This window comes from Ascoidea rubescens (genome assembly GCF_001661345.1).
Source record: "Ascoidea rubescens DSM 1968 unplaced genomic scaffold ASCRUscaffold_15, whole genome shotgun sequence".
Lineage (NCBI taxonomy): Eukaryota > Fungi > Ascomycota > Saccharomycetes > Ascoideales > Ascoideaceae > Ascoidea > Ascoidea rubescens.
In genome coordinates this window covers 86,665-112,210 of record NW_017962927.1, presented here as the reverse complement: position 1 = coordinate 112,210, position 25,546 = coordinate 86,665, and the positions used below count along the sequence as shown (strand labels likewise).

The 25,546-nt window shown below is 31.6% G+C and overlaps 10 protein-coding genes and 1 non-coding gene across 11 annotated transcripts; 6 read left to right on the top strand and 5 right to left on the bottom strand.

Annotated features, from left to right (window-relative positions):
• Nucleotides 1-161: 161 nt before the first annotated feature.
• YKE4 (Zn(2+) transporter YKE4) lies at nucleotides 162-1,736 on the top strand (the record flags this gene model as incomplete). Its single annotated transcript, XM_020192045.1, has 1 exon — nucleotides 162-1,736. One exon carries the CDS (start codon nucleotides 162-164, stop codon nucleotides 1,734-1,736), a length of 1,575 nt encoding a protein of 524 aa, XP_020045106.1.
• A 608-nt stretch (nucleotides 1,737-2,344) lies between these two features.
• Nucleotides 2,345-4,476, top strand: ASCRUDRAFT_82458 (carbohydrate-binding module family 48 protein; the record flags this gene model as incomplete). The annotated part of the gene is made up of 2 exons (XM_020194726.1): nucleotides 2,345-2,376; nucleotides 2,490-4,476. 2 exons carry the CDS (start codon nucleotides 2,345-2,347, stop codon nucleotides 4,474-4,476), a joined length of 2,019 nt encoding a protein of 672 aa, XP_020045105.1.
• A 504-nt stretch (nucleotides 4,477-4,980) lies between these two features.
• EMC5 (Emc5p) lies at nucleotides 4,981-5,421 on the bottom strand (the record flags this gene model as incomplete). Its single annotated transcript, XM_020190875.1, has 1 exon — nucleotides 4,981-5,421. The coding sequence occupies one exon, from the start codon at nucleotides 5,419-5,421 to the stop codon at nucleotides 4,981-4,983; it is 441 nt and encodes a 146-aa protein (XP_020045104.1).
• Nucleotides 5,422-5,878: 457 nt separating this feature from the next.
• ACH1 (acetyl-CoA hydrolase) lies at nucleotides 5,879-7,441 on the bottom strand (the record flags this gene model as incomplete). The annotated part of the gene is made up of 1 exon (XM_020190857.1): nucleotides 5,879-7,441. The coding sequence occupies one exon, from the start codon at nucleotides 7,439-7,441 to the stop codon at nucleotides 5,879-5,881; it is 1,563 nt and encodes a 520-aa protein (XP_020045103.1).
• Nucleotides 7,442-9,316: 1,875 nt separating this feature from the next.
• ASCRUDRAFT_t156 lies at nucleotides 9,317-9,400 on the top strand. Its single transcript has one exon. It is a non-coding gene; the product is annotated as a tRNA-Lys (tRNA).
• A 2,921-nt stretch (nucleotides 9,401-12,321) lies between these two features.
• On the bottom strand, nucleotides 12,322-13,479 carry IRR1 (cohesin subunit IRR1; the record flags this gene model as incomplete). The annotated part of the gene is made up of 2 exons (XM_020189726.1): nucleotides 12,322-12,814; nucleotides 12,878-13,479. Coding segments are annotated over 2 exons (1,095 nt in total), but the record flags the coding sequence as incomplete, so codon positions are not given.
• Nucleotides 13,480-14,337: 858 nt separating this feature from the next.
• Nucleotides 14,338-14,682, bottom strand: ASCRUDRAFT_72207 (CDC26 family anaphase-promoting complex subunit; the record flags this gene model as incomplete). Its single annotated transcript, XM_020192043.1, has 1 exon — nucleotides 14,338-14,682. The coding sequence occupies one exon, from the start codon at nucleotides 14,680-14,682 to the stop codon at nucleotides 14,338-14,340; it is 345 nt and encodes a 114-aa protein (XP_020045101.1).
• Nucleotides 14,683-15,046: 364 nt separating this feature from the next.
• On the top strand, nucleotides 15,047-15,718 carry ASCRUDRAFT_38562 (zf-C3HC4-domain-containing protein; the record flags this gene model as incomplete). Its single annotated transcript, XM_020190869.1, has 1 exon — nucleotides 15,047-15,718. A coding segment is annotated over one exon (672 nt), but the record flags the coding sequence as incomplete, so codon positions are not given.
• Nucleotides 15,719-17,782: 2,064 nt separating this feature from the next.
• On the top strand, nucleotides 17,783-18,436 carry SSM4 (E3 ubiquitin-protein ligase SSM4; the record flags this gene model as incomplete). Its single annotated transcript, XM_020189421.1, has 1 exon — nucleotides 17,783-18,436. A coding segment is annotated over one exon (654 nt), but the record flags the coding sequence as incomplete, so codon positions are not given.
• Nucleotides 18,437-20,390: 1,954 nt separating this feature from the next.
• On the top strand, nucleotides 20,391-21,597 carry ASCRUDRAFT_77537 (uncharacterized protein; the record flags this gene model as incomplete). The annotated part of the gene is made up of 1 exon (XM_020193902.1): nucleotides 20,391-21,597. A coding segment is annotated over exon 1 (653 nt), but the record flags the coding sequence as incomplete, so codon positions are not given.
• Nucleotides 21,598-21,701: 104 nt separating this feature from the next.
• On the bottom strand, nucleotides 21,702-23,300 carry ULP2 (SUMO protease ULP2). The gene has a single exon (XM_020193901.1). The coding sequence runs from the start codon at nucleotides 22,934-22,936 to the stop codon at nucleotides 21,791-21,793; it is 1,146 nt and encodes a 381-aa protein (XP_020045097.1). The 5' UTR covers nucleotides 22,937-23,300; the 3' UTR covers nucleotides 21,702-21,790.
• Between the last annotated feature and the right edge of the window lie 2,246 nt (nucleotides 23,301-25,546).

Below are 25,546 nucleotides of genomic sequence, written 5' to 3'. Positions count from 1 at the left end.
CATTTTCCAGCTGTTTTTTTTCTGAGGTGGAGTGTTGCAAATGAAAGCCTTGAATGAGGACTTGGAGAGAGTATAATTTCGAGAAATAATTCTTCAAAAAGACAGACAGCAAGAACTTTAGTGAAATGAGATTGTTTTACTTTTTAGTGACTATTCTAGCCATGGCTTTGTTAATTGAATGCCATGGCAGCCATAAACACAAGCACGACCATAGACCTGGTCATGATGAAAAGTATCACAAAGAAAGTAATGAAGTTTTAATCAGCAAAGAATTTGTGAAAAACAAGGATTTGGTTTCGAAGATCTATTATGAAAATGGAGTGTTAAACTTGGAGTATATCAAGTCCGAGTTGAGTAAATGTGATATAATCAAGGCAATAAGTGAATATGAGCATAAGAAGAAACACCACGATGAGCACCACGAAACAGAGGAAGAAGAAGAGTTGAGTTTTATTGGAAAGTTGATTGAAAGACTATTTCCCTCTAGTAACCCTGGAATCAATTCAATCTTGGGTGTTGTCTATATTTTTTTGCCATCATTTTTGATTATTTATTTTATTCCCAAAAACGTTGAGAGTATGAATGCGACAATTTTAAAGAATTTGATTAGTTTTTCCTGTGGCGGTATATTGGGTGATGTCTTTATTCATTTGCTACCAGAGATTTTCAGTTCAAATAACAACGAAAGAAAGAACAGTATATTGGGGTTGACTGTATTCATTGGGTTTTTAATTTTTTTGATTGTTGATAAGAGTGTGCGTATTTTAAGTGGATCAGAACATGGCCATTCGCATTCTCATTCCCATGGTCCAGAAGAAGAGCATTCTCATAATCACAGTCACAGTCACAGTCACAATCACAGTCATAGCCATAGCCATAGCCATGCAAGTGGTGTTGAAGCCGAAATCGAAGAGAAGACTGGTGAATTGACTCATAGAAATTATAAAAACGAGGATGAAATTGAAATCGAAAAGGAAATACAAAAACTACACGATAATTTTAAAGACTCGAATAACGACAGTGATCATATTAAAAACAGTAGCAAGAAGACATCGATTTTAGTAAATTTGATTGTGTGTTTCAATCATAACATAAGTGATGGAATGGCTATTACCTCGTCATTTTATATTAACAAGAACATTGGTATAACTACTTTTCTAGCTATTTTGATTCACGAGATTCCTCATTCAATCAGCGATTTGTTTTTATTTATTAAGTTTGACAACCAAAGTAGCCAAAACAACCAAAGCAATAAGTTGAAACTAGTTAAAAATCAATTGATCGTTTTTGTGGGTTCGGTTGTGGGATGTTTGATTGGAATCTTCTTGCAAAACTTTGACAAAACTTTGAGTTTGATCTCGAATGAGTTGGTCAATTATCAATCTATCACAGAAAGCAGCGACCAAAGCCCCAATGCCAGCACTGGCGCCCACAACAACCTTGTCATCAGCTTGCTCAACAAATTTGTGCTCAGCAAAATCACTGGTGTTTTCGGTTTGTTGAAGAGCAGCCTTGACTTGGAGATCAGCGAGTTGCTCTTGCCCATCACTGTTGGGTGCTTTTTCTACATCTCCACGATTGGCATCATTCCAGAGATACTAGAAATCGACAGGAAGCTCATTGAAAATAAAGACGACGACGAGCTCAGAAGAAGGGAAATCTGCTCCAGCATCGGCCAGTTCGTGTCCATGTTCCTAGGTCTCTTTGTGATGTTCTTGCTAGCGTGGTTCGAGTAGCACTAGATAATACACCATTAACTGTAAGACACTTGTACTATTCGCATAACAACTCTCCAGTAGGCTCCAGTGGCACTCCCACAGTGGCCACTTCCACTTATCGCCCAAGCAGCTTATCGCAGCGAATAAACTTTGCGAGGACCTTTGTTAGAACTGATCTAAAATCCACTAGAAACAGAACAGAACAGACGCTTATAGTATTTATTCGCCAGCTTTTGGTTGTGCCACTGCGATCTCTGCTGATTATATCTGCTCTGTTGCTTTTCTCTGTTGCTTCTCTTTCTCTGTCTGATTCTCCCAGTGCTCGTTGCCTTCCTCCACCATCTCCAGCTCTTCTGGCGTTGTTCCTCCTCTTCACAACCATGTATTGTTTCTCTCTCTAGATTTCCAGCAACGCAACTAAACAAAGAACATCTCGATCTGTCTCGTTTTCTCTCCATTTATATATCTTATATATCTCACACGTCCTATACCATTCTTTTCTTGTAATCGTTTTTATTCCTCCTAACCACCAGCTCTCATCTCATCTCATCTCATTTCATCTCATCTCATCTTATCTTATCTTATCATTCTACCTGACTGTGTTTTGATAGCTTTTTCCTGCAAAAATGACTTCTGCTCCCTATTACACTTTTGAGTGGTATGTTACGTTTATCTCCTAACACCTAACCAACTATCTCTCTAACCGCCGATATACTAACTGTTTATCTCTCCCCAATTTGATTCATATCAACCTGTTTCTTTTCTTTCTAGGCCAAACAACAACAATTCTCAAGTTTACGTTACTGGCACCTTTGACAGCTGGTCAGCTAATACTTATCTACTAAATTTGGACCACAATTCAAATGTTTTTAAGGCAAAGATCAAATTTCTTCCCAGCACTAACGACAAAATCTATTTCAAATTCATCGTTGATGGTAATTGGTTAGTCAACCAAGATTTTAAAATCGAATCCGACTCAAATGGGTTTCAAAACAACATCCTTTATCCAAATGATTTGATCTACGAATCGGATATTACCAATGAGACTAGTGACAGCAGCGATAACAATAGCGATATTGAAACTATAAAGGAAATCGAAAAAACTGATAAACTTTCAAATTCAAATTTAGAAATCGCTAAATCTGACTCACTAATCAAAAAAAATGACAGTTTCGATAACTTGAAAGAAAAAATCAAAAACGAAATCCAAAAAGTTGAAAATGAATCACAAATTAATTCCAAATCTAAATCTAAATTTAATACTGATATCGATACTGATATTGTTACTGACACTAATATTGATACTGATATTAAATCAAATGATGCTAAAATTGATCTAAAACCTGATCCTCAATTAGATACCAATTTAGTCACCCTTAAAAATTTAGACGCTCCAATCAATTCCCCCGAATCTCAAATTGAATCTCAAATTGAATCTCAAACTGAATCTCCACAAGTCTCACTAAATAATTCTTTAAATGAATTATCTAATGATTTAAATGGCTTGCCAATAGAATCTCACAAAGAAGCTATTGTTGTTAAAGAATCAATTGATAAACCAATTGAAAAAACAACTGAAATCCCATTTGAAGAACCAGCTCAAAAATCTACTGCAAAACCAATTGAAGAGCCAATTGAAAAGTCAATTGAAAAACCAACCGAGATCCCAACTGAAATCCCAGAAAAAGTATCTAAATCACCTGAAGAATCTTTAAAAGAACCTATTGAGGCTACAGAAAAGTTTTCTTTTGAAGATCCAAACATCAGTGAAATTAAACAATCAAATGACTCAATTAAAAACGATTATAATAATGAAGAACTTGAAACAGCTTGTAACAGTTCAGTTATTAGCGCCAACAATGCTACTATTAGCCATTTGAAAACTAAGGATTCAACTTTGAATTTGGGTTTAGATCTGAATTCAAATGAAAAATCTCCTGAAGAACTGGTTACAGAATCTGCATTGATTGACTATATTCATGAAAAATTGGTTAATAAAAAACAAAACCAAAATGGAAACCAAAACGGAAATCAAAATGAAATTGATAATAAAACTGATAATATGGAAAAATCAATTCTTGATTCTATTGATTTAAATACAAATACAACCCATTCTACTAATAATGATGACGAGCATTCAATTTTAAGCTCTCCAAGTTTTATTCCAAATCAAAAATTTTCTCCATTTATTCGTCCAACAAAATCCAATGATACAAACAGTTTCCCCAAATCTCCAAAATCATCTCAATTATCAAGTAATCAACAAAATTTACCATTAACTGTTAAAAACGTCAATAAAAATCAAAACATTTCAGGAATTAAATCGGATGACGAAAGTAGTGCTTTTACAAATATTTCATTACCTGATAATGTTAATGGAGAAGTTAAGGAATCAGAAAATGGACTAAATCAAATAATTGGCATTCCTCAAGATAATTCAATTGTTATGAAGAGTTTACATTTAGATGATTTAGATTCTACTTCTAGCTTTAAAAGTATCAGTGATGATAGCGATGACGATGCCATCTTTCAAAGCACTCATGAAGGATTTGATAACCACCAAAACCACAATACTATTAATAGCAATAGTCTCAACACTGGTAATATCCATGATGCCTCAAAAACTAATATTTCATCCAGCACTCACACCCTTACTGGCCCATCACCTCAATCTCAAGCACCAAACTTAAGTTGCGTTACCAACAGAGGTAAGAGTAATGCTTCGATTTTTTCTAGATTCAGAAGATTATTTAAATGATTCATCAATTATATTTCATATTTATTTATTTATTTATTTATTTATTTGTTTATTCATTTGGCTATTTTAACTATTGAATACTATTTACAACCAAGGTTTCATTTCCATTTATTTCAATTTTTTTTATTACATTTATTTTTTTTTTCCTTTGATACTTTTAAACAGATGAAGATACATATTACTTTTTTTTTCAACTGATTTTTATATGGATAGTGCTAGGATAAGTGGTTGCTTGTTTTTATTTTTATAAATAATAACTTTACAATTTTGTTTAATGTTATAGTTTATTTTTTATATCGTTTACTATAATTTTTTTATATATTTTTGACCAATTGATTTCTATCGTTTTTAAATTATTTAATCATTTAAATCGTTCAATTGATATTGCGATTATATTGGAGTACGTTTAGTAGAAAACCATGTGTGAAACTGATAGCAGCATCTCAAGAAGAATTGGTAAAATTTTGATGTTAAATATTGTATTAAATCTATAAATAAGGTGGATTAGATTTCTTTTTTAGTGTTTAATAGCCACTGATTGAATTCATTTTTTCTTTGTAGAATATCTATATAGGATGGTTTTGATTCAATTGCTTGAAAAGGACAGGCGCCTATTAATTCATATTCTGCCATTGCCTTTCTCATTTTAATCGGTTTAAAAAACAAAGAGTCTTGATTACTTTTTAATAAGAGGGAGGTATGATCGCTATTATTTGGATCATTATCGATTAATGATAACTTTGGAGAGATTAAGATTGAGTGAAAAGATGCTATGATAAAGAATAGTAAGCCAAGGATGGCTTCAATTTTTATATCTAAAGGCAATGGAGTATTTAAACCTTTATGAACTTGTTTAAAATACTGTGTGAATTCATAGGATGAGAACCCTGAATGAAGTAGACAAAAAGAGCCTATAAAGTAGAGTAATTTTGATAAAAAGCTCATTTTTGAGGAAATATGTTTAAATAGATAAAGATATAGTAGACAAAAAAGATTCAGAAAATAAAAATATGGTTTTACGGAGAGCTGTGCACGTGCCGGGATGGAAAAAAGATCGGGTATTTTTTTTTAGATGATGAACATTTATTAGTGAATATTATTAGGTAGCCAAAAAGTAAATATTTATGAGATTATAGAGTATGGTAAATTAATAAAACAGAGGTTTTTTTGCTCTTTTTTTCTTTTTTTGATCTTAAGAAAAGAGCAATCTATATATATATTAAAACAAGAATGGACAAAAAGAAAAAAGAAGAAAGAAACAGAGAGTAAAGAAAAAAAACCGTGAAAATACGTGAGATGATTTTTTTCCAATTCATATTTAGTATGATGAAGATTATGAGGAGTTATTTAATTATTTTAAGTTATTTTTTTGATGATTATGATGATTATGATTGCGAGAAACTTAATCCCAGGATTTTAATTTCATGGTACCATTATCTTCGAAATTTATGTGCATTTTAAAGGCGTCTCTTAAGATATGAGGTTCATGGAGGGATTTTGTCTTTTGGGCGTAAAATTCAGCTCTCTTGTAGTATTCAGCTATTTGATCTTTGAAGTCAGGATGAACACAGTTATTGATAATTTCTTTAGCTCTTTCTTTTGGAGACAAACCTCTTAAATCAGCCAAACCTTGTTCAGTGACCAAGATATCTAAGTCGTGTTCAGTTTGATCGACATGGGAAGCAAAAGGAACAATACAGGAGATACCAGTTGGGTCAGTCTTTGATTTTCTGGCGGATGGAGTGTGCATGATGGATAATTTAGCATTTCTTAAGAAATCAGCAGAACCACCAATACCATGAAGCATTCTTGAACCGTTAACGTTAGTTGAGTTGGCGTGAGCGTAAATATCGACTTCAACGGGGGTGTTCATGGCGATGATACCTAATCTTCTAATGATTTCTGGGGAGTTTGAAACAACTTGGGATCTTAAGCACAATTTGTGGGAGAAGGAGTCCCAGTTTTCAAAGAATCTTTTGAAACCATTTTCTGTTAATCTAATGGAAGTGGCGGTAGCGTAGTCCAAGGCACCATTGTCAAAGAAATCCAAAAAGGAGTCTTGTAAAACTTCAGTCCAGACGTTTAAGTTTTTGAAGGAAGCAGTGGCCAAACCTTCAATGACAGCGTTAGCAATATTACCAATACCAGATTGTAAAGGATGTAAGTTGACAGGCATTCTACCAGCTTTGACTTCTTCTTCAAAAAAGTTGATTAAATGTGTAGCAATTGCTCTTGACATGGCATCAGAGGGGGTATTTGGTGGAACAATATCACCTTGGGTTGATTCGACAATGGCAACAACTTTGTTTGGATCAACAGGAATGGACTGTAAGCCAGATTTGTCATCGACTCTTTTGTATGGGTAAGGAGGTCTGTAGGGAGGATTAATTGGCATATCAATGTCGTGAAGACCTTCGAAAGATGGAGTTTTTGTGTTTAACTCAATGATGATTTTATCGGAGACAGAGATCATTTCTGGGGAACCACCGACAGCAGGACCAGGGACAATTGAACCATTTTCTGTGATGGCAGTGGCTTCAATGATGGTGTAGTCTAGTAAATCGTTTTCCTTGAATCTTGTGTAGTAACCGTAGGTCAAATCTTGGGGGAACATGGACAAATGTTTATCAAAGAAAGCAGTTCTTCCATCATTGATGGCATTTGAGATTGGTTTACCGACTTGATGGGGAGATCTTCTCAAGATCATAGAGTTTTCGGCCCAACGATTTTCCTCGGGACCAGCACTAGCACCAACAAACAAGTTGAAGGCCAACTTGCCCTGCAAGTTGTTTTTCTCAACATGGTCAACTAAAGCAGTGGGAATGACTTTTGGAGCACCAACACCGGTGAAACCAGACCAACCTAAATATTGGCCATGTTTGAACAATGGGATACATTCTTCGGCGGTTCTCAATTTACTCAAGTATGGAGCATATCTAACTCTTTGTTTTAAGATTGCAGACATTTTTGAAATTAGGTTGGAAGAAAAGTTTGGATGTAAATAAACAGACGAGATTGAATTGATAAGAGGAAAGTGGAATTGATCCGAGAAGGTGGAAGGTGATCAAAACAGCAGAAGGAGAACAATAGAGAGGGCAGAGCGGTTCCTTTGATCCAGCGTGTTCTTAAGATTGGACTTGAAAAGCGTGATACTGGGCTTTCGAGCAGAGGAAGAGTGGTGGGAAAAATAAGAAAAAAGAAAAGGAAAAGAAGAGAAAAGCAGTATTTATAGCGCTAGAAAGATCGCAATTGATGGCGTCTCAGGATACGATTGAAGAGTCTCTTGATAGTAGACAAAAGTACAATTTGATGGTTGTTGAACAGACAAAAAAGCAGAAAGAGAGCAGAAAACAACGAGCTTTGTGTAGAGAAAAAGCTGAGGGAGAAAACTGGAGCAGAAAACTGAAGAGAGAGGTGAGTCGATACGACGCTGTTCCCAGACGATTGTTGGTGGTTGAGCTGATGTTGTGATGTTGAGCTTTGTTGGGTGAGGAGAGAGAGTGAGGGGAGCCGCTGCTTTTTATAGCACCTCCCAGGTATGGGCCCGCCCGCGCCCAGTGCCGAGCGCGTGCTCGCTGCGGAAATCGCCCACGGATCCGATGCGGACCGCGTCCTCCCCTGTGCGCTCAGTGCGGGGAGCACGCGGCGGAGACGTCACATGGCAAACCCCCTCTCCACTGGGACGCTTGTTCATAAATGTCTCACGGCCGTGCCGACGGATGCGGTGTGTGCCGGTTTGGATGTTCCTGCATGCTGTAGGCCGCATGCCAAATAATATTTTTGTGCTCCACTTTTGCCTATTTCGATGCTCTCCAACACTTTGCTCTCCAACCCTCCTTCACACTTGTTGGATTTCGCAGCCTTTTTTTTCTGCGTTTGTGTCATTTGCTTGTCTTCTCCATTGCCCTAGCGTGTTTTCTATACTCAGGCAGTTCATTCTCTTTGGCTTTACTGCCACTATTAGTCACTGTGCTTTTGCTGATTGTGTTTGCGTTTGACACATTTTTCACGTCATCTCTCAGTGAGACGATAGCCTGGATTTACAAATCCCACCAATGTCTCAAATCCTTTGAACCCGCTTCCGAGTGTCTTGTTTCGACTTTTCCGTTCCACTGTCATGGTGTCCTCGCAAGATTTCCAGAAATGAAATTTCTCAATTACTGCCAATTTATTAAGATTTCTATGTTTTCGACCACATCTCATGAAAACCCATCATGGTCCATACAATTTCATAAAACTCCTAGTAATCCTCCACAGGTCTAAGCACTTTTATTTGAAAAATCACCAATTCCCACTCCATATCCTTTCAATCGATCATTTCCCATCAGCTTCTGATTCCATTTTTAAAAAATATATTGAAAACGATCATCAATCATTCAACTTCCATTTAAATCAATCGTTCTGATTGGCCTCTACAAAAAATTTTATCTCGACTTATCTTGATTTTATTCCATTTTATTCTATCTTAAAGCTCTTTTACCTATTTTACGCTATTTTAAACAATATTAAACATTTTTAACCTTTATTAACCTTTATTAAACTTTTTCTTCGACTCCCACCAACTTCTTATCATCTTCACTCTCATTTGCCAATTCAAAATTCACAATTAGATCAAATCCTATTGAATTTTCTCTAAAAACGCATCTCAGAAACAAATTAGAATGGATTTGATTTGATCATACTCAAATTCAAATAATTACTGAATATTCAAATAAACCTAATCACAGCCTAAAACACTCATGCACTCAACAATAACAACTAGGAAAACAAAAATAACCTAATTTTTCGATTCCCTAGCCAACATCAACTATTTGATCAGCTTTCAAAAACACATCTACTGGCCTGGCTAGCTCAATCGGTAGAGCATTTGACTCTTACTTAAGAGGTAATCAAAAGGTTGCGGGTTCGAGCCCCGCGTCGGGCTTATCTTTTTCTTTTTGTTTATATTGATTACTTCAATATTATACTATTTTTAAGCATCTCCTTATATTAGAAAAAACGTAGCTAGCTGGTTATAATTATAATCATAGCCATGTAAAACACAATATATATAGCATATATATAAGAATAAGCAAATAAAAAGTCTTGAAATTACAATTGATTATAAAATTGTAGAATAGCACTCACTAACGACATTAAATAAAAAATTAATCATTCGTCTTCTTTTTCTTTTACAATACTTTCACTATCTAATGGGAGCAATGTCCTATCTTCTGATCTTAAAACATTCTCATTTTCTCTTTCATCTTCATTTACAACTATCTTCTCAATCTCTTTATCAATCTCAATTTCACTATTGATATCAATCATATCAATATCATTATCTTCATTGTTATTAATTTTACTTATAATTTCTTCCTCTTCATTTCCATTATCTTTTTCTTCACCTTCTTCACTTTTTTTATCTTCTTCAATTTTCCCACTGTTAAATAAACTAGATTTGCTGACATTTTCAAAGATTTCTCCCAATTTGTCTTTATTCATCAACAACCTTTCGGTAATCTTATCATCTTTGATTATCTCGCAATTCCTTAATAATTGGATTTTAATTATATAATCACACAATTGTTTTTCAATTTCCCATTTCTTAATCATCTTAATTTCTCTTTCTCCTTCTTTTTCCTTCTCTTCCTCTCTATTTCCATCTCCATCCTCTTCTTTTTCCTCTTCTTTTCTATCTCCTCTTTTGTATGTTCCATAATTAACATCTTCATCATCAAATCGATCCAATTGAATCTTTAAAATATCTCCTAAATCGGCTTCCAAATCTAAAAATATACTCATCATCTTGTCCACCGTTTCTTTAGGCAAACTAATCACTTCTTCAATCTCATTGTAAATAAAGCTCTCAAAATCTCTAAATAACTTGTTCAACTTCTCATTACTCAAAAATCTTAACAAAAAAATCTTCAATGAAACTATATTATCAATCAAGTTTTTAGAAAACTTCAATTCAATCTCCTTTTTTCTCTTGAATTCTTTATAATCTTCAATATAATTATAATCAATATTAAAATACTTTAATCTCTCTTTATACATATTCAAAATTAACAAATAGCTCTTTAAATACTCCCCAATCGTTTTCCCTTCACTATCTTCTTCTCCAAGCTCTAACCCGATGAAATCTCCACCTTCATCATTCAATGCAAAACTCAATAACTTTTCCAATTTCCATGAACAATAAAATGATAAAAATTGAAAATTGCAATCAATCACCTTGTTACTCACTCCCCTAATATCATCCAAATTATAAATAATCTTATCCAATAAATTCTCAATGATAAAATCATCAACAAAATCACTTATATTAATCGATTTCCCAATTATTATCAACTTTTGAATATTCACACTTATCACATTAACAATTTTTTCACTCGCCTTATTTCCCAAATCATTAGAAATATCCTTCTTCAATTCACCCGCCAATTCAATTATCAATTTCTCAATTTCAATCTTGAAATTATTATAAATTATATCGTTTTTTCTCAAACTTTCAAAAACTGAAATATATTTATCAACCAAGAAATCTTTTTCATTCTCACTCTCATCTTTATACTCATATCCATTTCCATAAATCTCAAATATATTGTTATTTTTAAAAATTTTGAAAATCTGTTTGACTAATTTTTCAAAAATTTCCTTTTGTGCGGAATCATTATTAAATATATCAAAGTCAATCAATCCAAAAATCTTTAAAAAAATATTCAAAGACTCTAATGATGAAAACTTATTTAATAGTAACGGTAATTGATTGATTATCTTATTGATAATCATATCAGGAGTTTCAAGTTCCTTTAATGAATCATTTTCCATTTCTTCTTTACTCTCATTATTATGAACATTATCGTCATTTTCATTGCCGTTTTCATTACCATCATCATTACCATCATTATGATTTTCTTTATCATAATTTTCATTTTCATTCTCATTTTCATTTTTATTTTCAATGTCCATTGCATTTTCATTATCTTTATTGATATTATCATTTTCATCAGCATTTTCTTCTTCACTGCCATCTTCCTCGTTTTCTTTCAATGCAGCTTCTGCTTCTGCTTCCATTTCTAATTGTTTCTTGGATTTTCTTCCTCGAACTTTTTCAGATTTATTCGCATTAAGAATAACATAGTTTAATTTTTCTTCATTAATAATTGTATGCAACATTCCATGCAATAAATCTAATAGGAAAGTCTCCTCATTGCTATTCAATTCTAATTGAGATTTGATTTCTTGGTTTGAGATTTCAATAGATGAAAAATCAAATAAAAGATATTTAATTAAAAACTTCCATAAATTGTGATACGATGGAATATTTTTATATATTAATTTTCCTATTTTGGCTATAGGAGACAACTCTAATTGAGTTAATGATCGAACAGGATTAGGTTTATTCAACGATTTTTTTAGTTTGATTGAATGGTTTAGTATTTTTCTTTTATATTTGATTTCATCTTTTCTTATTTTCTCTGATTTCTTGGTATCAATTTGATTATTTTCATTATCGTTATCGTCAACGTTATCATTATCAATATCATTATCAATATCATTGTCAATATCGAGTTTGATTTCATTTGGATCTTCATTATCGATATCATTAAAAAAGCTCAAGCTTTTGTATTCTTTATATGATTCATGGATGATTTGAATTAGATTTTTAAATTTGATTACGCTATTGATATTGAAGGGTATCAAGTTTTTCAATTTATCCAAGTCAGATTTGTATTGGGATTTAAAATCTTTACTTTTTTCTAGCTCAATTAAATTTATAAACTTGATAATTTCATTTGAAATTTTTTCAATTTGAAAAGATTGAGATTGAGAGTGGGATTGATTTTGGATTTGTAGTTGAGTTATAAAAAGAAGAGAATTGATTTTGGTGATCTCTTCATCTTCTAGAAAACCAATTTTATTGATTTCTGATAGTAAATGGATTGAGTTAATTCTTACGGAGAAATCGTTATCAAAAGTAGCTAGGTCTATGATTTTATTTTTAAATCTTTCAGTGAATTGTCGAAATCCTGGTACAATTAAGCCCTTTTTGTATAATTTAGTCAAGGGTTTTAAAACTTCCAACCTGACCAAATGATCAGTGTCAGATAGTAGCCAACCAAAATATCGTAGATATGTAGTTTCGAAAAATAGTTCTGGATACAAGTCCATCCAGTTACCTAGACTTTTGATGCATTCTATTCTAATTTTTTTATCAATGTCTTTATATCTATGTATGAAAGTTGTGTTTGATATGTCTTTAATAAATTCTTGTAGTAGGTTTTTTTGGGTTGAGTATAGGTTAATGTTTGAGTTAATTTGGTTGCATCTTTTTTGTATTTTTTTGATTTCTCTAGTTATCTTTGATTTTTCAGTTTTTTTAGATTTTTTAGAGTTGTAGGTTCTTTTTAGAGACTTTATTTTCAAATTTTCGATTTGAAGGTTGTTTTGGTTTTTTTCAAGAGATTTTGTTGTTTTAATGATTAAGTTGCAAAATGTTGTTTCGATTGATAGTAAGAATAGGGTTGAGATGTATCTTAGGGGCCTGATGTTTGAGGTTGATAATGTTCCAAACCAAATCAAGAAGTTTTCATATAAATCGTTACCGTTTTGGGATTTGTCGCTGTTGTCATCATCGTTATCGTTAAAAAGAAGGACGTTTTTCTCATAGGCCAATTCTATGATTGAGTCAATAAATAAAAGGGAGTTTTTCTTCAAGTTTTTAAATTTTGGTATCTTTGATATGAAAGGAAAATCGTGAATTTTTTGGTTATTAAACATTGATTGAATTTCAGCGATTGTGTCAGGAGCGCTGTCGTTGTTTGAAACATCGTGCTCTTGGATTTGAGAAAGACAGCCAGTTGATCTTAAAAGGAAGTTGAGTAGGTCTTTTAAAGCGAGATTTGAGTTGGCTAGGTAGGAGTCTAGCCAATTGTTTGCAATTTCTAGGGTTGAGGAATCGTCATCCAATAAGCTTTCGTAGATATAATTTGGTTCTAGATTGCTCTCCAAGTCTTTCAAGTAAGTTTTCAAGTTTGAAACAGAGTTTTGATTGAATTTGACATGTTTGACATTTTTTGGTTTTTTAGAATTTGTTTTTAGTTTTTTTGAGCTTGAATTTGAGAGTGAGGTTGATTTTTGGTTGTTTTGTCTTTTTCTTTTGTTTTTGGAGTAGCCAGAGGGGTAAAAATCTTCGTCTTTGTTGTTATCATCAGAATCAGAATCAGAATCAGAATCAGAATCGGAATCGGAATCAGATAAATAGTCCAAATCAGAATCTACATTTGGATTTGATTTTGATTTTGAATTGGAACTGGAACTGGAGTTTAAATTGTTGGATTTGTTACTGAATTTGTTTTTTTTGGATAGCAAATTTTCATTGTAAATGACTTGACGTGAGGAGGTGCGTAATCTTGAAGAACGCCTTACGTGGGTATCATCGCTAGTTAGATCATGAAGGTTGGTATCGTTTTCTGAAGAAGATATAGAGTAGTGAGTAGAAGTGGAGGGAAGCTGGGTGTCAGATTGAGGTGAGTCAATGGCTGTTGATGGAGAAATGAGGGTATTTGGATTCGGTAGCACCACAGGCTCAGATTCAATTGGCATTTTAGCAATTTGCAATGAGGTTGGCAGATTGAATCCAGAGATATAATTGAGTGAAGGGACTGAGCTGGAGTGTTGAAGGTGGTTTATCTGATTTGAAAGCAAAATAATTACGCGTTTTTTATTTGGCGTTGATCTGCAAACAAAAACACGGCCGAGTAAAACCAAAACAGCACCTGAGGCGTGTGCTGCTTCTGCTGCTTCAGAGCTGAAACACAGTGCAAAAAACGAGCTATAGAACTATGTAGCCAGCGCCTCTGTTGAAACAACCCATCACTGCTGGGCCTGGCGCGAAACACCAATTCTCTCGTCCTTGGACTTGATGTGTCTCCTGAGCTGGTGCTGCAACAAACTATCAGTGTCACCCACGCTGGAGGAGTTGAGGGAGCTGTAGGAAGCGTTGGGCTTGGGATTCAACAGCGGCTGGAGATGGTGGTGGAGGGGGGCGTTGAGGTCGAGCTGTTCCTGGTTCATGTTCACGCTGGAGCTGGTGTTGCCCAGGGCCTGGGTGGGAGCACCTCTAGAGCCCAAGCTGTAGAGCTGAAACTGCTTCTCTTCATCGTAGGCGATTACGTCCTCTGGGGTGAGCTTGATCACTGTGGGCTGTCTTCGAATCATTGTTGTGTGAAGAAGAAGAAGAAGAAGAAGAAGAAGAAGAAGAAGAAGAAGAAGAAGAAGAAGAAGAGGCAAAAGAAGCACAGGAAGCACTGAAGTTAAGCGCCGGCGATTGTGTCACGTGTTCAGCCGTATAAGAACAGTTTTTTTTGGCACTTCAACGCCAGCTCGTTCTTCTTCTTCCTCTTTTTCCTCTTCTTCTTCAGCGCTTCTTCTGCCAGCACATTGCCATCGTCTTCACGAACAGGCCAACAGCTCTGCTTTTGTTCCTCAATCTGCTTTGATTCACTCTGGTTCAGGCTCTGATCTGATCTGGCCTCACTCTCCTTAACACCTCTAAATTTCACGCCCAATCTCTTTTCCAATCATGTCCAGTGTTCAAGAGGAAAACACCTGTCGTATTTGCCGATGTGAAGGAACTGATGATGATCCTCTTTTCTATCCGTGTAAGTGTCGAGGCTCAATCAAGTTTATCCACCAGGACTGTTTGATGGAGTGGTTAAACCACTCAAAAAGAGATCCTGTTTGTGATATTTGCCATACCCCATACAAATTCAGAATTATCTATGACGAAAACATGCCAAACTTTGTTCCAATTCATTTAATCCTCAAAAAATTTTTTATCAATCTTAAAAATTTACTCCATTTTTCAATCACAATAATAGCACTAGTTCTCTTGGTTGTCTTTCAAATTCCCGTTTTCTTCAAATTCACCTCAAGAGTCTTTACTTGGATTATAGATAGCAGGAAACCCTTCAATTCAAATCTCAAACTATCCTTTCTATTTGGCCAGTATTTTCTATATCCAAATCATCGTAATCACAACATTACGAATATAATTGCAAACCAAACAATTGTCACTTTGGATCATGAAGCCCAATTTTTATCTACCTTTAAATTCAACACTTTTTCAAACTATCTTTTATTTTTCAGAAATACCTTTTTCATTGGCTTCATCTACCTTTTCATCATAATTATCATCCATATCTTACTATTTATAGTTCATGAATGGATAAGAAGAGACCCTTCTTTTTCAAAAATGATTTCCAGGCTTATCGGCCCAAATCTAAGAAATTATCCACTAAATAACATAAATAATCTTGACATGTTAAACAACCTAAACAACTTGAATAATTTAAACAACTTAAATAATTTTCCTAATTTTCCTAATCATTTAAATGCTTTACATCAAAATTTACAAAGAAATTTAAATGAAATTAATAATAATAATAATAATAATAATAATATTCAGAACAATCAAAATAATCAAAATAACCAAAATGATAATGAAAATAATGAAAATAATATTAATAATAATCATAATATTAATAATGATAATGACAATAATAATGATAACGGTAATGATAACCAAAATGAACAAAATAATAACCATAACGAAAATACTAATGTTGACGAAAATAACAGACTTGACAACATTGATAATATTATATTGGATCAGGATATTATCAATCAAAATCTTAGAAATAATAATGCTCTAAGAGGTAGAATCATTCAAAATATAATAAACGACCCAAGGTATATACAGATAAGAAATGATCCCCAACTTTTACTTCATTTTGCTCGTATTGCTATCAATCCAAACTTTAACCCAAATCCTGATCCAAATATAGTTCATAACCAACCACTTATACAAAGATATGTCGATGGTTTTTTTAATGAACATCTTCCCAATAACAATAACAATAACAATAATAACAATAATAATAATAATAATAATAATAATAATAACAATAACAATAATAATAATAATAATAATGATAATGATAATGATAATGATAATGATAATGATAATGATAATGATAATGATAATGATAATGATAATGATAATGATAATGACAATGATAATGATAATGATAATAATAATAATAATAATGATAACAACCATAATAACAATAATAACAATAATGACAACCATAATAACAATAATAACAATAATAACAATAATAACAACCATAATAACAATAATAACAATAATAACAATAATAACAACCATAATAACAATAATAACAATAATAACAATGAGAACCAGAATGACTCTGATACTGATGCAGATTCTGATGTAGATACTGATAACGAAAATCCAAACCAAATCGACAACAATATTAATCAAATTATGGAAAATAGAGCTGAAAACATTCGTAGATTTGTTGATTTGAACTTAAATCCTAATCATTTAAATGACTTAATAGCAGATTTTCCTCCACCACCTCCACCATTAAGACAACCAGAACAACAGCAATTCCCAAGAGGACCTTTTGTTAATCCCCGGGATTTAAATTTGAATCAAAATTTGAACCAAAATTTGTTTGATGAACAAATTCAAGACCAACTAGCCAATGAAGAAGATTTATTTATGGCTTTCAACTTAGGTTGGGATGTCTTTTCCTCAATAAAACTATCTTTTCTTGCTGATACATTAATACTAACTTGGTTGTTTTTCTTTTATTTTTTACCCTCAAATTTTGGTGCTTTTTTCTTTAAATTATTCATTAATACAATTAAATTCTTTCTATTTAAACTTCTTTTTCTATTGAAAAAATTAAATATTTTCAGGTTATTATTATTAAAATCAAATTTTTTCTTATCAAATTTATTAGAAAAAAATCCAAAAATTAATATCTTATCAAGGTTTTTTAACAATACTTTTATTAATCCCATCTTAATTACAATTAATAATATTCTTACAAATCATTATCCCCCAACTTTTAATGAAAGATCTATTTTTATTTTCTCCGGTTACATTGCTCTTGCTATTTTTATTCAATTGGTCTTGTTAAGATTGAAGAAAAATCATTCAAGATATAACCCATTAACAGGTTACAACAGAAAATTATTTGTATTTCTTTATGACATAATTTTAACTTTAAAAGTTTTTTCGATTTTTGTTTTAGAATTATTGGCCTTTCCAACTTATTGCGGTATCTTGGTTGATTTTACTTTAAATCCTTTATTAATTTCCGATTCATTAAACAATTTTTATGATTTGGAAAAGTTTAAATTTTTTGCTACGAGTTCAATATTTGTCTTTAACGAAAATATATCAATTAGATTAATGGCTTACTGGGTAATTGGAACCGCATATATGTGTTTGTTTGCGTTGTATGTCGGGATGATACGATCAACTATTTTAAGAAAGGGTGTTCTATTCTTTATTAGATCTCAAGACGATCCAAATATTAGATTAATCCATGATGCTCTAGTTAAACCTTTATCTTTACAAATGTCAAGATTCATGCTTAGTGCAGTATTATATACACTTTTCATTATATTTGGTATTGGTGGACTTACTTATGGCGTTAAATATTTTTCATCTATTCAATTTTTCCCAATTGAAATTCCAAGCTCATTGTATTTTTATGTTGGAAATCCCCTACCTTTTGCATTTACAAGATTTGTTCCATTACTTATAAAATACGTTAGGTTATACTGGTGTTTCATTTTTAAATTCATTTCACATCAATTGAGATTATCATCGTTCTTATTGAATAATGATGACGCAACAGAAAGAGGTTATATTGTATATAAAAATATTTTTCAAAGATTATTAAAAGCAAAACCAGATTATTCAAAACCAGAATCATATCAAAGTGCAATGATTAAATTTAAAGAAGACACCTCAATCAATGCGATCTTTATTCCCAATGGAAATTTCGTTAGAGCACCAAATAATGATTCAGTAAAAAGAAAATTTCTTGATGAACTATTTATTCCAGTTACAAAAGAGGATGTTGTTCTACCAAATCCCAAAAGTAAAAAAAAGACACGAATTAAAAAAATTGATAATTATACCAGTGATTCATCTGCCGAAGAAACTTTAGTTAATGATTTGGATAATAACTTGAATGGAAATGGACCAAGGTCATATGCTATAGTATACAGGCCGCCAAATTTTGGGTTAAGAATTGTTTTATTGATTTTTTCTATTTGGATTTTTTCTATTATAATATTTATTTTCTCTGTTTTGGCAATGTTGTTATTTGGAAAACCATTTACATTATTTTTATGCAAGACGAATCCATTTGGAGATGTATTTTCAATTGGTAGCTCAAGGAACTATTGTGTTAAAAATAATAATTATTTTCAATTAGACTTGCCATCAATTAATTTTGGCAGTATAGTTTTAATCACTTTGTTGCATGGTTTTGACAAACAATATGATTTTATAAGATTATTTAAAAAAAAATGGTTGATACATATTAAAGCAGGAGAATCAAAAGTAAAAAGAAGCAAAACTGCAGATTCAAACAGAAATAATAACAATGAAAATCACAATCAAGAGGAAAATAAAACAAACCGGATTGAAAATGAAACTGAAAAAGTTGATGAAATCGAAAAAATTAGAATAATAGATTTTATATTTTTTGCTGTGTGGGATACACTCAAAAAGTTATTGAAAGATTTAAAAGATATTCTTTTAATAGCAAACTGCTTTTTGCTATTCTGGATGTGTATTTTTAGCACTTTTCTCTTTTTAGGGGTGGTCCATAAACAAACAGTTGACAGCACTTTTAAGATTTTAAATAATTTACCAATTAGCAATGAAATAAGTATTAATTTTAAGACGGTTACTTGTCATATTATTCTAAGTTTTTTCACTATTATTCCATACTTCCAAAAGTTGACTAACGATTCAAAATATCTTTTGGGTGATAGGTTAAGGGTTAGACTCACATATGACTATGTGATAAAAAGATATTTATATCCAACAATACAGACAGTGCTCACATGGAATTTGCCAGTAATTTTGATCTTAATAGTTGCGCATCAAATCGAGTATTTGCGTAACTTTGGTGATTTGGAATTTGCCAAAGAAATGGATAAGAGCGTATTGATGTTTAATGTTATCAGCGGTAATACGAATCCTAGACTTGCAACGATTGCATGGGATCTAGTCTGCGTTGTTTTCATCTCAATGAAATCGTATATCAGTATTGCAGATTATATGGAACAATTGAATGAAAAGGTAAAAGACGAAATTTATGCTAGAGGAAAAACTTTGGAAAATGTTGACTAGAATATAGAAACGGGCCAACATAAAAGAGCAATATATTTGAGTTAAAACAAATTTTAAAGGAAAAAGGGCAATCAAGTTTTCTCAAACGTGTGTATTGTGATTATGGCACGAGAAGGGTCTAGACACTGCAGTGCTTGTGAGCAAAGGGATAGTTCAATCAACAGACGCTGAGTGAATTTCCCAGACTAATTCTATACCGTAGGTATTTTGCATTGAGACCTGAAGAATAAACAGTTATTTCTCAACTTCGCATTTGTACCAGAGCAACACCCGAAGAGGCAATTATCTGCAATCGCGTCATGGGTGATGAAATCCCGATAAATCCACATTTGTTCACCGAACAGCCAAGAACTTGTTCGGCTTTTGACCCAGGCTTACGCATAAAGCCACATTTTGCAAGTCGGACGCCATCACACAGGCCCGTAAGTCAACTCATCACGTGTGATTTCTACCAGTTTGCACTGATTAGGGCTGGAGCTTGAGTCTCTTCGGTTGCATCGGAGGTGACGTTGAGACAAGACGGAATAATGCACTCCAAGAAATATCCCGATATGGCAAGTGCCGATGCTGCTGCCACACGCTTAGACCGGGCCTTGTGGCTTTGAATCAGATCGGCGGTGAAAACGGTATATAAACTGAGGGATTTCCTCTTCAGCTCAAGATTTCTTTACACTTGAATCAACTTCAATTTGTGCTGATTTACGCCTCTTATCGTGCTCTTCCCCATTTTTTTGTCATGTCTGAAAAACTTCCTGAATATCAAAAGGTCGAAACATCCCATCCTTCAGAAGGGATTGAGATGGTTCCAAAATCCGAATTAAAATATGTCAGAATCAAATACTTTGTGGCAGGTGTTGGTGCCACTTTTCTCTTTTCAATTCTTTGCAGCATTTTGACTTTTTACGCCGTTCCTCAACATCGTTTTAACTCCTTAACTTCATCACAATACCATCAAATTCACTCCAATGTATATAGTTATGATTATGATAATGAACTACAAACACCAAACACCGATGATGCTCAAGCCGATGAAATGTTTAAAATTCTCAGCGCTGATAATAATGATGATTCTCATTCTACTAAAGATGAAAAACATGAAAAATCTAAAAATTACCACAAAATGATGAAACATAGATTTGGTCGTAAAGGTGGAAAAAAATATGGAGTTAAAGGTTACAAATACCACAGTAAAGAAGAAAAAAAAAATCATAAAAAATTCAAACACCAAGATTGTGATGGAAAAAAAAAATTTTACCAATTTAAACATAAAAAAATTGATTCAAAACACAACGAAAATGAAAAACCCGAATTTAAAAACCTTGAATTTGAAAAACAGGAAATTGAACACCACCTTCAAGATGAAAAACATCATCAAAACGAAAACCATGAATAATTTCAAAAGCTAAAAATAATTAAGAAACAAATTGTTGAGTTTTCTCCTTCTAAAATTACTGAAAATCAAGTTTCAATTCTGAACTTTTTTAAAACAGCTTTACACTGATACTTCTTTTTGTTTTTTAGAGCATGTTTTTGTAAACTTATTCTTCCTTATTTCGTTTTGTTTTCGTATATTGAATTGCTGAATTTTTTAACTTTTTTAAAACCTTTTATTTTTTTCAAAATATTATCCAATACTGTGTTACCGGTATTGAATCTATTAATTTTTAGTCAACTTTTTAAGAATAAGGTGATTTTTTTTTTTTCTATTTATTGACATCTTAATTTTATAAACCAAATTAAATATACACTCTTTAACATTGCAAAGTATTTCAAATTTCAAATTAATAGCTAAAATTTAATCCATAGCATTTACGAAAAAAAAATAAAAAATAAAAAAATAAAAACATTAAAGGAGTAATTTCCCTTGAATAAATGCAAAATCTATCCCAATTAAAAAAAATAAAAAAAATAAATTTCAATAAAAAATATAATTAAAGATCAAAACATTTATGTAGATTTATTTCAAAAAATACAATTGTTTTGACCATTTTTGTGATATTTAATAAATTTTTTTTGGAAATAACTCAATCTCTCTTTATCCAAAAATGATTCTAAAAAAATTTAAAAAGAATTTACCTACTCTGTTATTTCATTAGATTTATTTTCGTAAATTTCCAACTTCTTATGAACATCATCAGCTTCATTTCCCAAATCTATGTCAATATAATAACTTTCATCAGTATTCGAATGAATACTCAGCTTAGTATTTAGTTGTTCAACTGTGTTGTTTTGATGATTTTGAGCTGAAATAAAACTCGAATTTTCAAAAGCTGGAAAATCCTTTATTTTCTTAAGTTCATTAATACTAATTATCTTTTCATTTTCATTTTCTACCTTCGCAATAGGTAAAGATTTAACACCTAAAAAATGAACATAGTCTTCACTTACTTCCGAATTTTCGTCCAGATTTTGATTGCTGTTTTTTTGACTTGAATTATCTACTTCATCATTGTTTACATCACTAACATCGCTACTGATAGAACTTCCATGATATAAACTCTTAAAAAGCTTACTATTATCGTTGTTAAAGATTTTATTTTCACCTGAAGAATGAAAAGAATCATCAACTTGTGATTCTTTATTTTCTATATTATCTGAATAATCATCATTCTGTTTAAATTCTTCCTTTAAAGTGTCATCTACTAAATCGGTGTCAACATTAAATTTTGTTTTATTATCAGGCAAATCCTTTTTTTCAACTTGATCAAAGTCAAGTATTTCAACATCATTATCAGTTTCTGAATCAGTGTATTGATTTGGATTTAATATACTTGGGCTTTCTCCTGCCGATGGATTATTTTGATTATCTCTTAGTTCTAACAATATATATCTAAGTTTTTCTCTCATCAATGATCTTTCTTTGTTATCAAAAAATTTTTTCTTTACTGAAATCTCGTTCTTCCCAGAATTCCATATCTTTATACATCTTGTATGGTTCTCTAAAAACTTAGTTACATTATAAATAACATGAACCCCACAATCATTAAAATTATTTTGTTTAGGAACCCAACCAACTCTCATTTTAATTTTTTTTAAATCAATACTTTTTTTTAATTCAAACTCTGCATACTGAGAAAGAAAAGATTTTATTGGTTCAGTAATGTTTTCATGATCATGCTTTAAGGAATCAAAAACATATATATTAGCTTCACCACCTTTTAAAAGTCGTGGAAGTTGCGCAATAAGAGTGCAATACCAATGTAAAGATTCGTTAATAGGCATTAAGATAAAATCAAAACTAAACAAGTTAATTTTAGATACCCATCTTTTAAGTTGTTGATAATAATTGTCATCGTTAGTGCTCATCAACTTTGAAAAAAAAAAAGTAGATAATGTATGAATTTCCTCTTTGTTGATTAAATTTTTCCTTATAGAATCATCAACGCTGAATTTTAAAAAAAAATCAATCAATGAATCATTGATCCATTCATGGTTATATAAGCATTTGAAATCTGAATTAGTAATAGTCATTGATTTCCCATCAAAAAATCTATAAACTAAAGAAGGACTAAAATATTCAACAAATTCTTTTTCTTCTCCTGTTTCCTCTTTTTTTTTTTCTTTTATTTTTCTTTTTTCTTTTTCCTCTTTTTTGTCATTTGAATTTTCTTCATCAGAACTTTCCACTAAAACATGTTTGTTCACAGGTTCTTGCTGAGATGGTTGATCCATTTTTTCTACATCAGACTGCTTAACTTGTTCCTTTTTTTTGTTTTGCTCCTCTTTCCCACTCTCCAAATCACTTTCTATATTAAAAATAGAATTATTTGGATTCATTTGATTTCTCAGAATATCATAATTTGAATCGTTAGCATTTAAGTCTGGATTCAGAGAGGTTTTTTTATTATAAAAAGCGTTGGGAGTTAATGAAGAACAATTACCATCTTTAAGATAATTTGATAAGTCAGAATTGTTTTGTAGGTATTTAATTTGAAATTGAAATTTCTTATTTGAGTCTAAATGTCCATTTTGACTGTTTATCTTAGAATTTTTTTTAAGATAAGAGATCACATTATTAAACTTACTGGAAGTCTTATTTTTAATGGTTGATGAATCAAAATAAATAACAAATTTATTGTATTCAATTAGTAAATAATTTTCATTGAATCCGAAAGACCCTCTTGATTTAACATTTGGAATTTTCACTGTGTTGGTTTTATTAAGAGAAATCAAAAATTGATCATTGATATTATATCTGATCATTTCAACATCTTTTAAAAAGGAAAAGGTCAAAGGTTCTAAATTACCAAAAAAAATAAAATTATCAGAATCGAATTTCAAACAAAAATTTGAATAATTTTCAATTGCATCTTTTGAAGAATACTCGAAATCAGGAAACTTTATTTTATTGAACGATAAAGTCTTTTCAGGTTTTGAAAGAATAGAAAGGTTGTCAGAAAAAGACACTAATTCGTTAGCAAAACCATTGAATAGCGTTTTTCTATTTGAAGCAGGTTTAAATCCAGTTTTTGAGAAAAACACCTCTATATTTCTAGGTTTGATGTGTTTGGGTATAATAAGATCACCTTCAAAGTTGAATTTTTGAGTGATTGAATTTGATGAATTATCTTTATAAATTTTAACATTTGAAGTTTCGAATTTTTTATCGCAATCATCCTCATTATCAGAAACATTTATTATATCATAAGAGTAATCTGAATTCTTTTGAATTTTTTTATTTTTTATCGAATCAAGCTTGTTACTATTATAATTATTAGCATTGTTTTTATGTAAATCATTTTTAGGCTGTATCTTGATATTATTTATAAGCAAAAATTCATCATTTTCAAAATATTTACTTTTAGTTGAAGTGATTTGATTATTAGAGGGATGATTTTTGAAATTATTATTACCATTACTATTATTACTATTATTACTATTATTGCTATTATTGCTATTATTGCTATTATTGCTATTATTACTATTGTTAGTATCATCACTTTTATTGCTATTACTGTTACTGCTATTTTGAGCTTCCATTTTAGTGTCAACTATTTGTATATCATCAGATTCATCGCCACTTCCAATATCTATAACTTCTTGCTTATTATGCCGATTGTATAGTTTTTGACCTTTATTATTATAATTTATATTGTTATTTATTTTAGTTTTAGCTTTGGTTTTATTATCATTTGGAGCAAAAGAAAAAGTTTTTTGCGATGGTGATTTTTGAACTGTTTTTTTCTGTTTCTTTTTATTCGAATAATTATCAGATTTTCGAGAGCTTTGATGATTCGTTTTAGCAGGCATTCTATTTTTTATATTATGAGGAACAATGTTTTCTTGAGTTCCTAAAAGGTTAGTATTGAGCGAAGGATTTGGGCAACCTGCAGGATTTAAAGGAAACCAGTTTGATAATGTATTTTGTGTCATTTTTGTTAAATTGCCCATTCTTTTAGATGAAATATCATCATCAGAACTGTCAATTTCAAAGCTGGAAACGTTTTTATAATGTTCGTCTGGATTTAAAAGTATAATATTATTTTTCAATGTTCTATTGGTAAGACCAGATTTATTTTTCATTTGAATATGTTTTAAAAAGCCATCGTCATTATTATTATTGTTGTCATAATCATTATTGGAATTTTTTCGTTTTTTGCTATTGTTATTGATAATGTTTTCATTTACGCTTTTAGTATAAGATTCAATGTCATCATCATCATCATCGTTTATTTCAATTATATTTTCAAAATCGTTATTGGGGGTACTGAGATAATTGTTATTGTTGTGGGCTTCCAATTTACTGGAATTGTCAATACTATTATTTGAGGCAGTAAGAGTATTTTTTATCGTTATCTGTTTTGATTTCAAACGTCTATTCTTGGACAAAGA

What these genes read in the sequence shown, in the direction of transcription:
- ULP2 (XM_020193901.1), bottom strand. Translation starts at nt 22,936, where the DNA reads ATGCCTATTAACGAATCTTTACATTGGTATTGCACTCTTATTGCGCAA.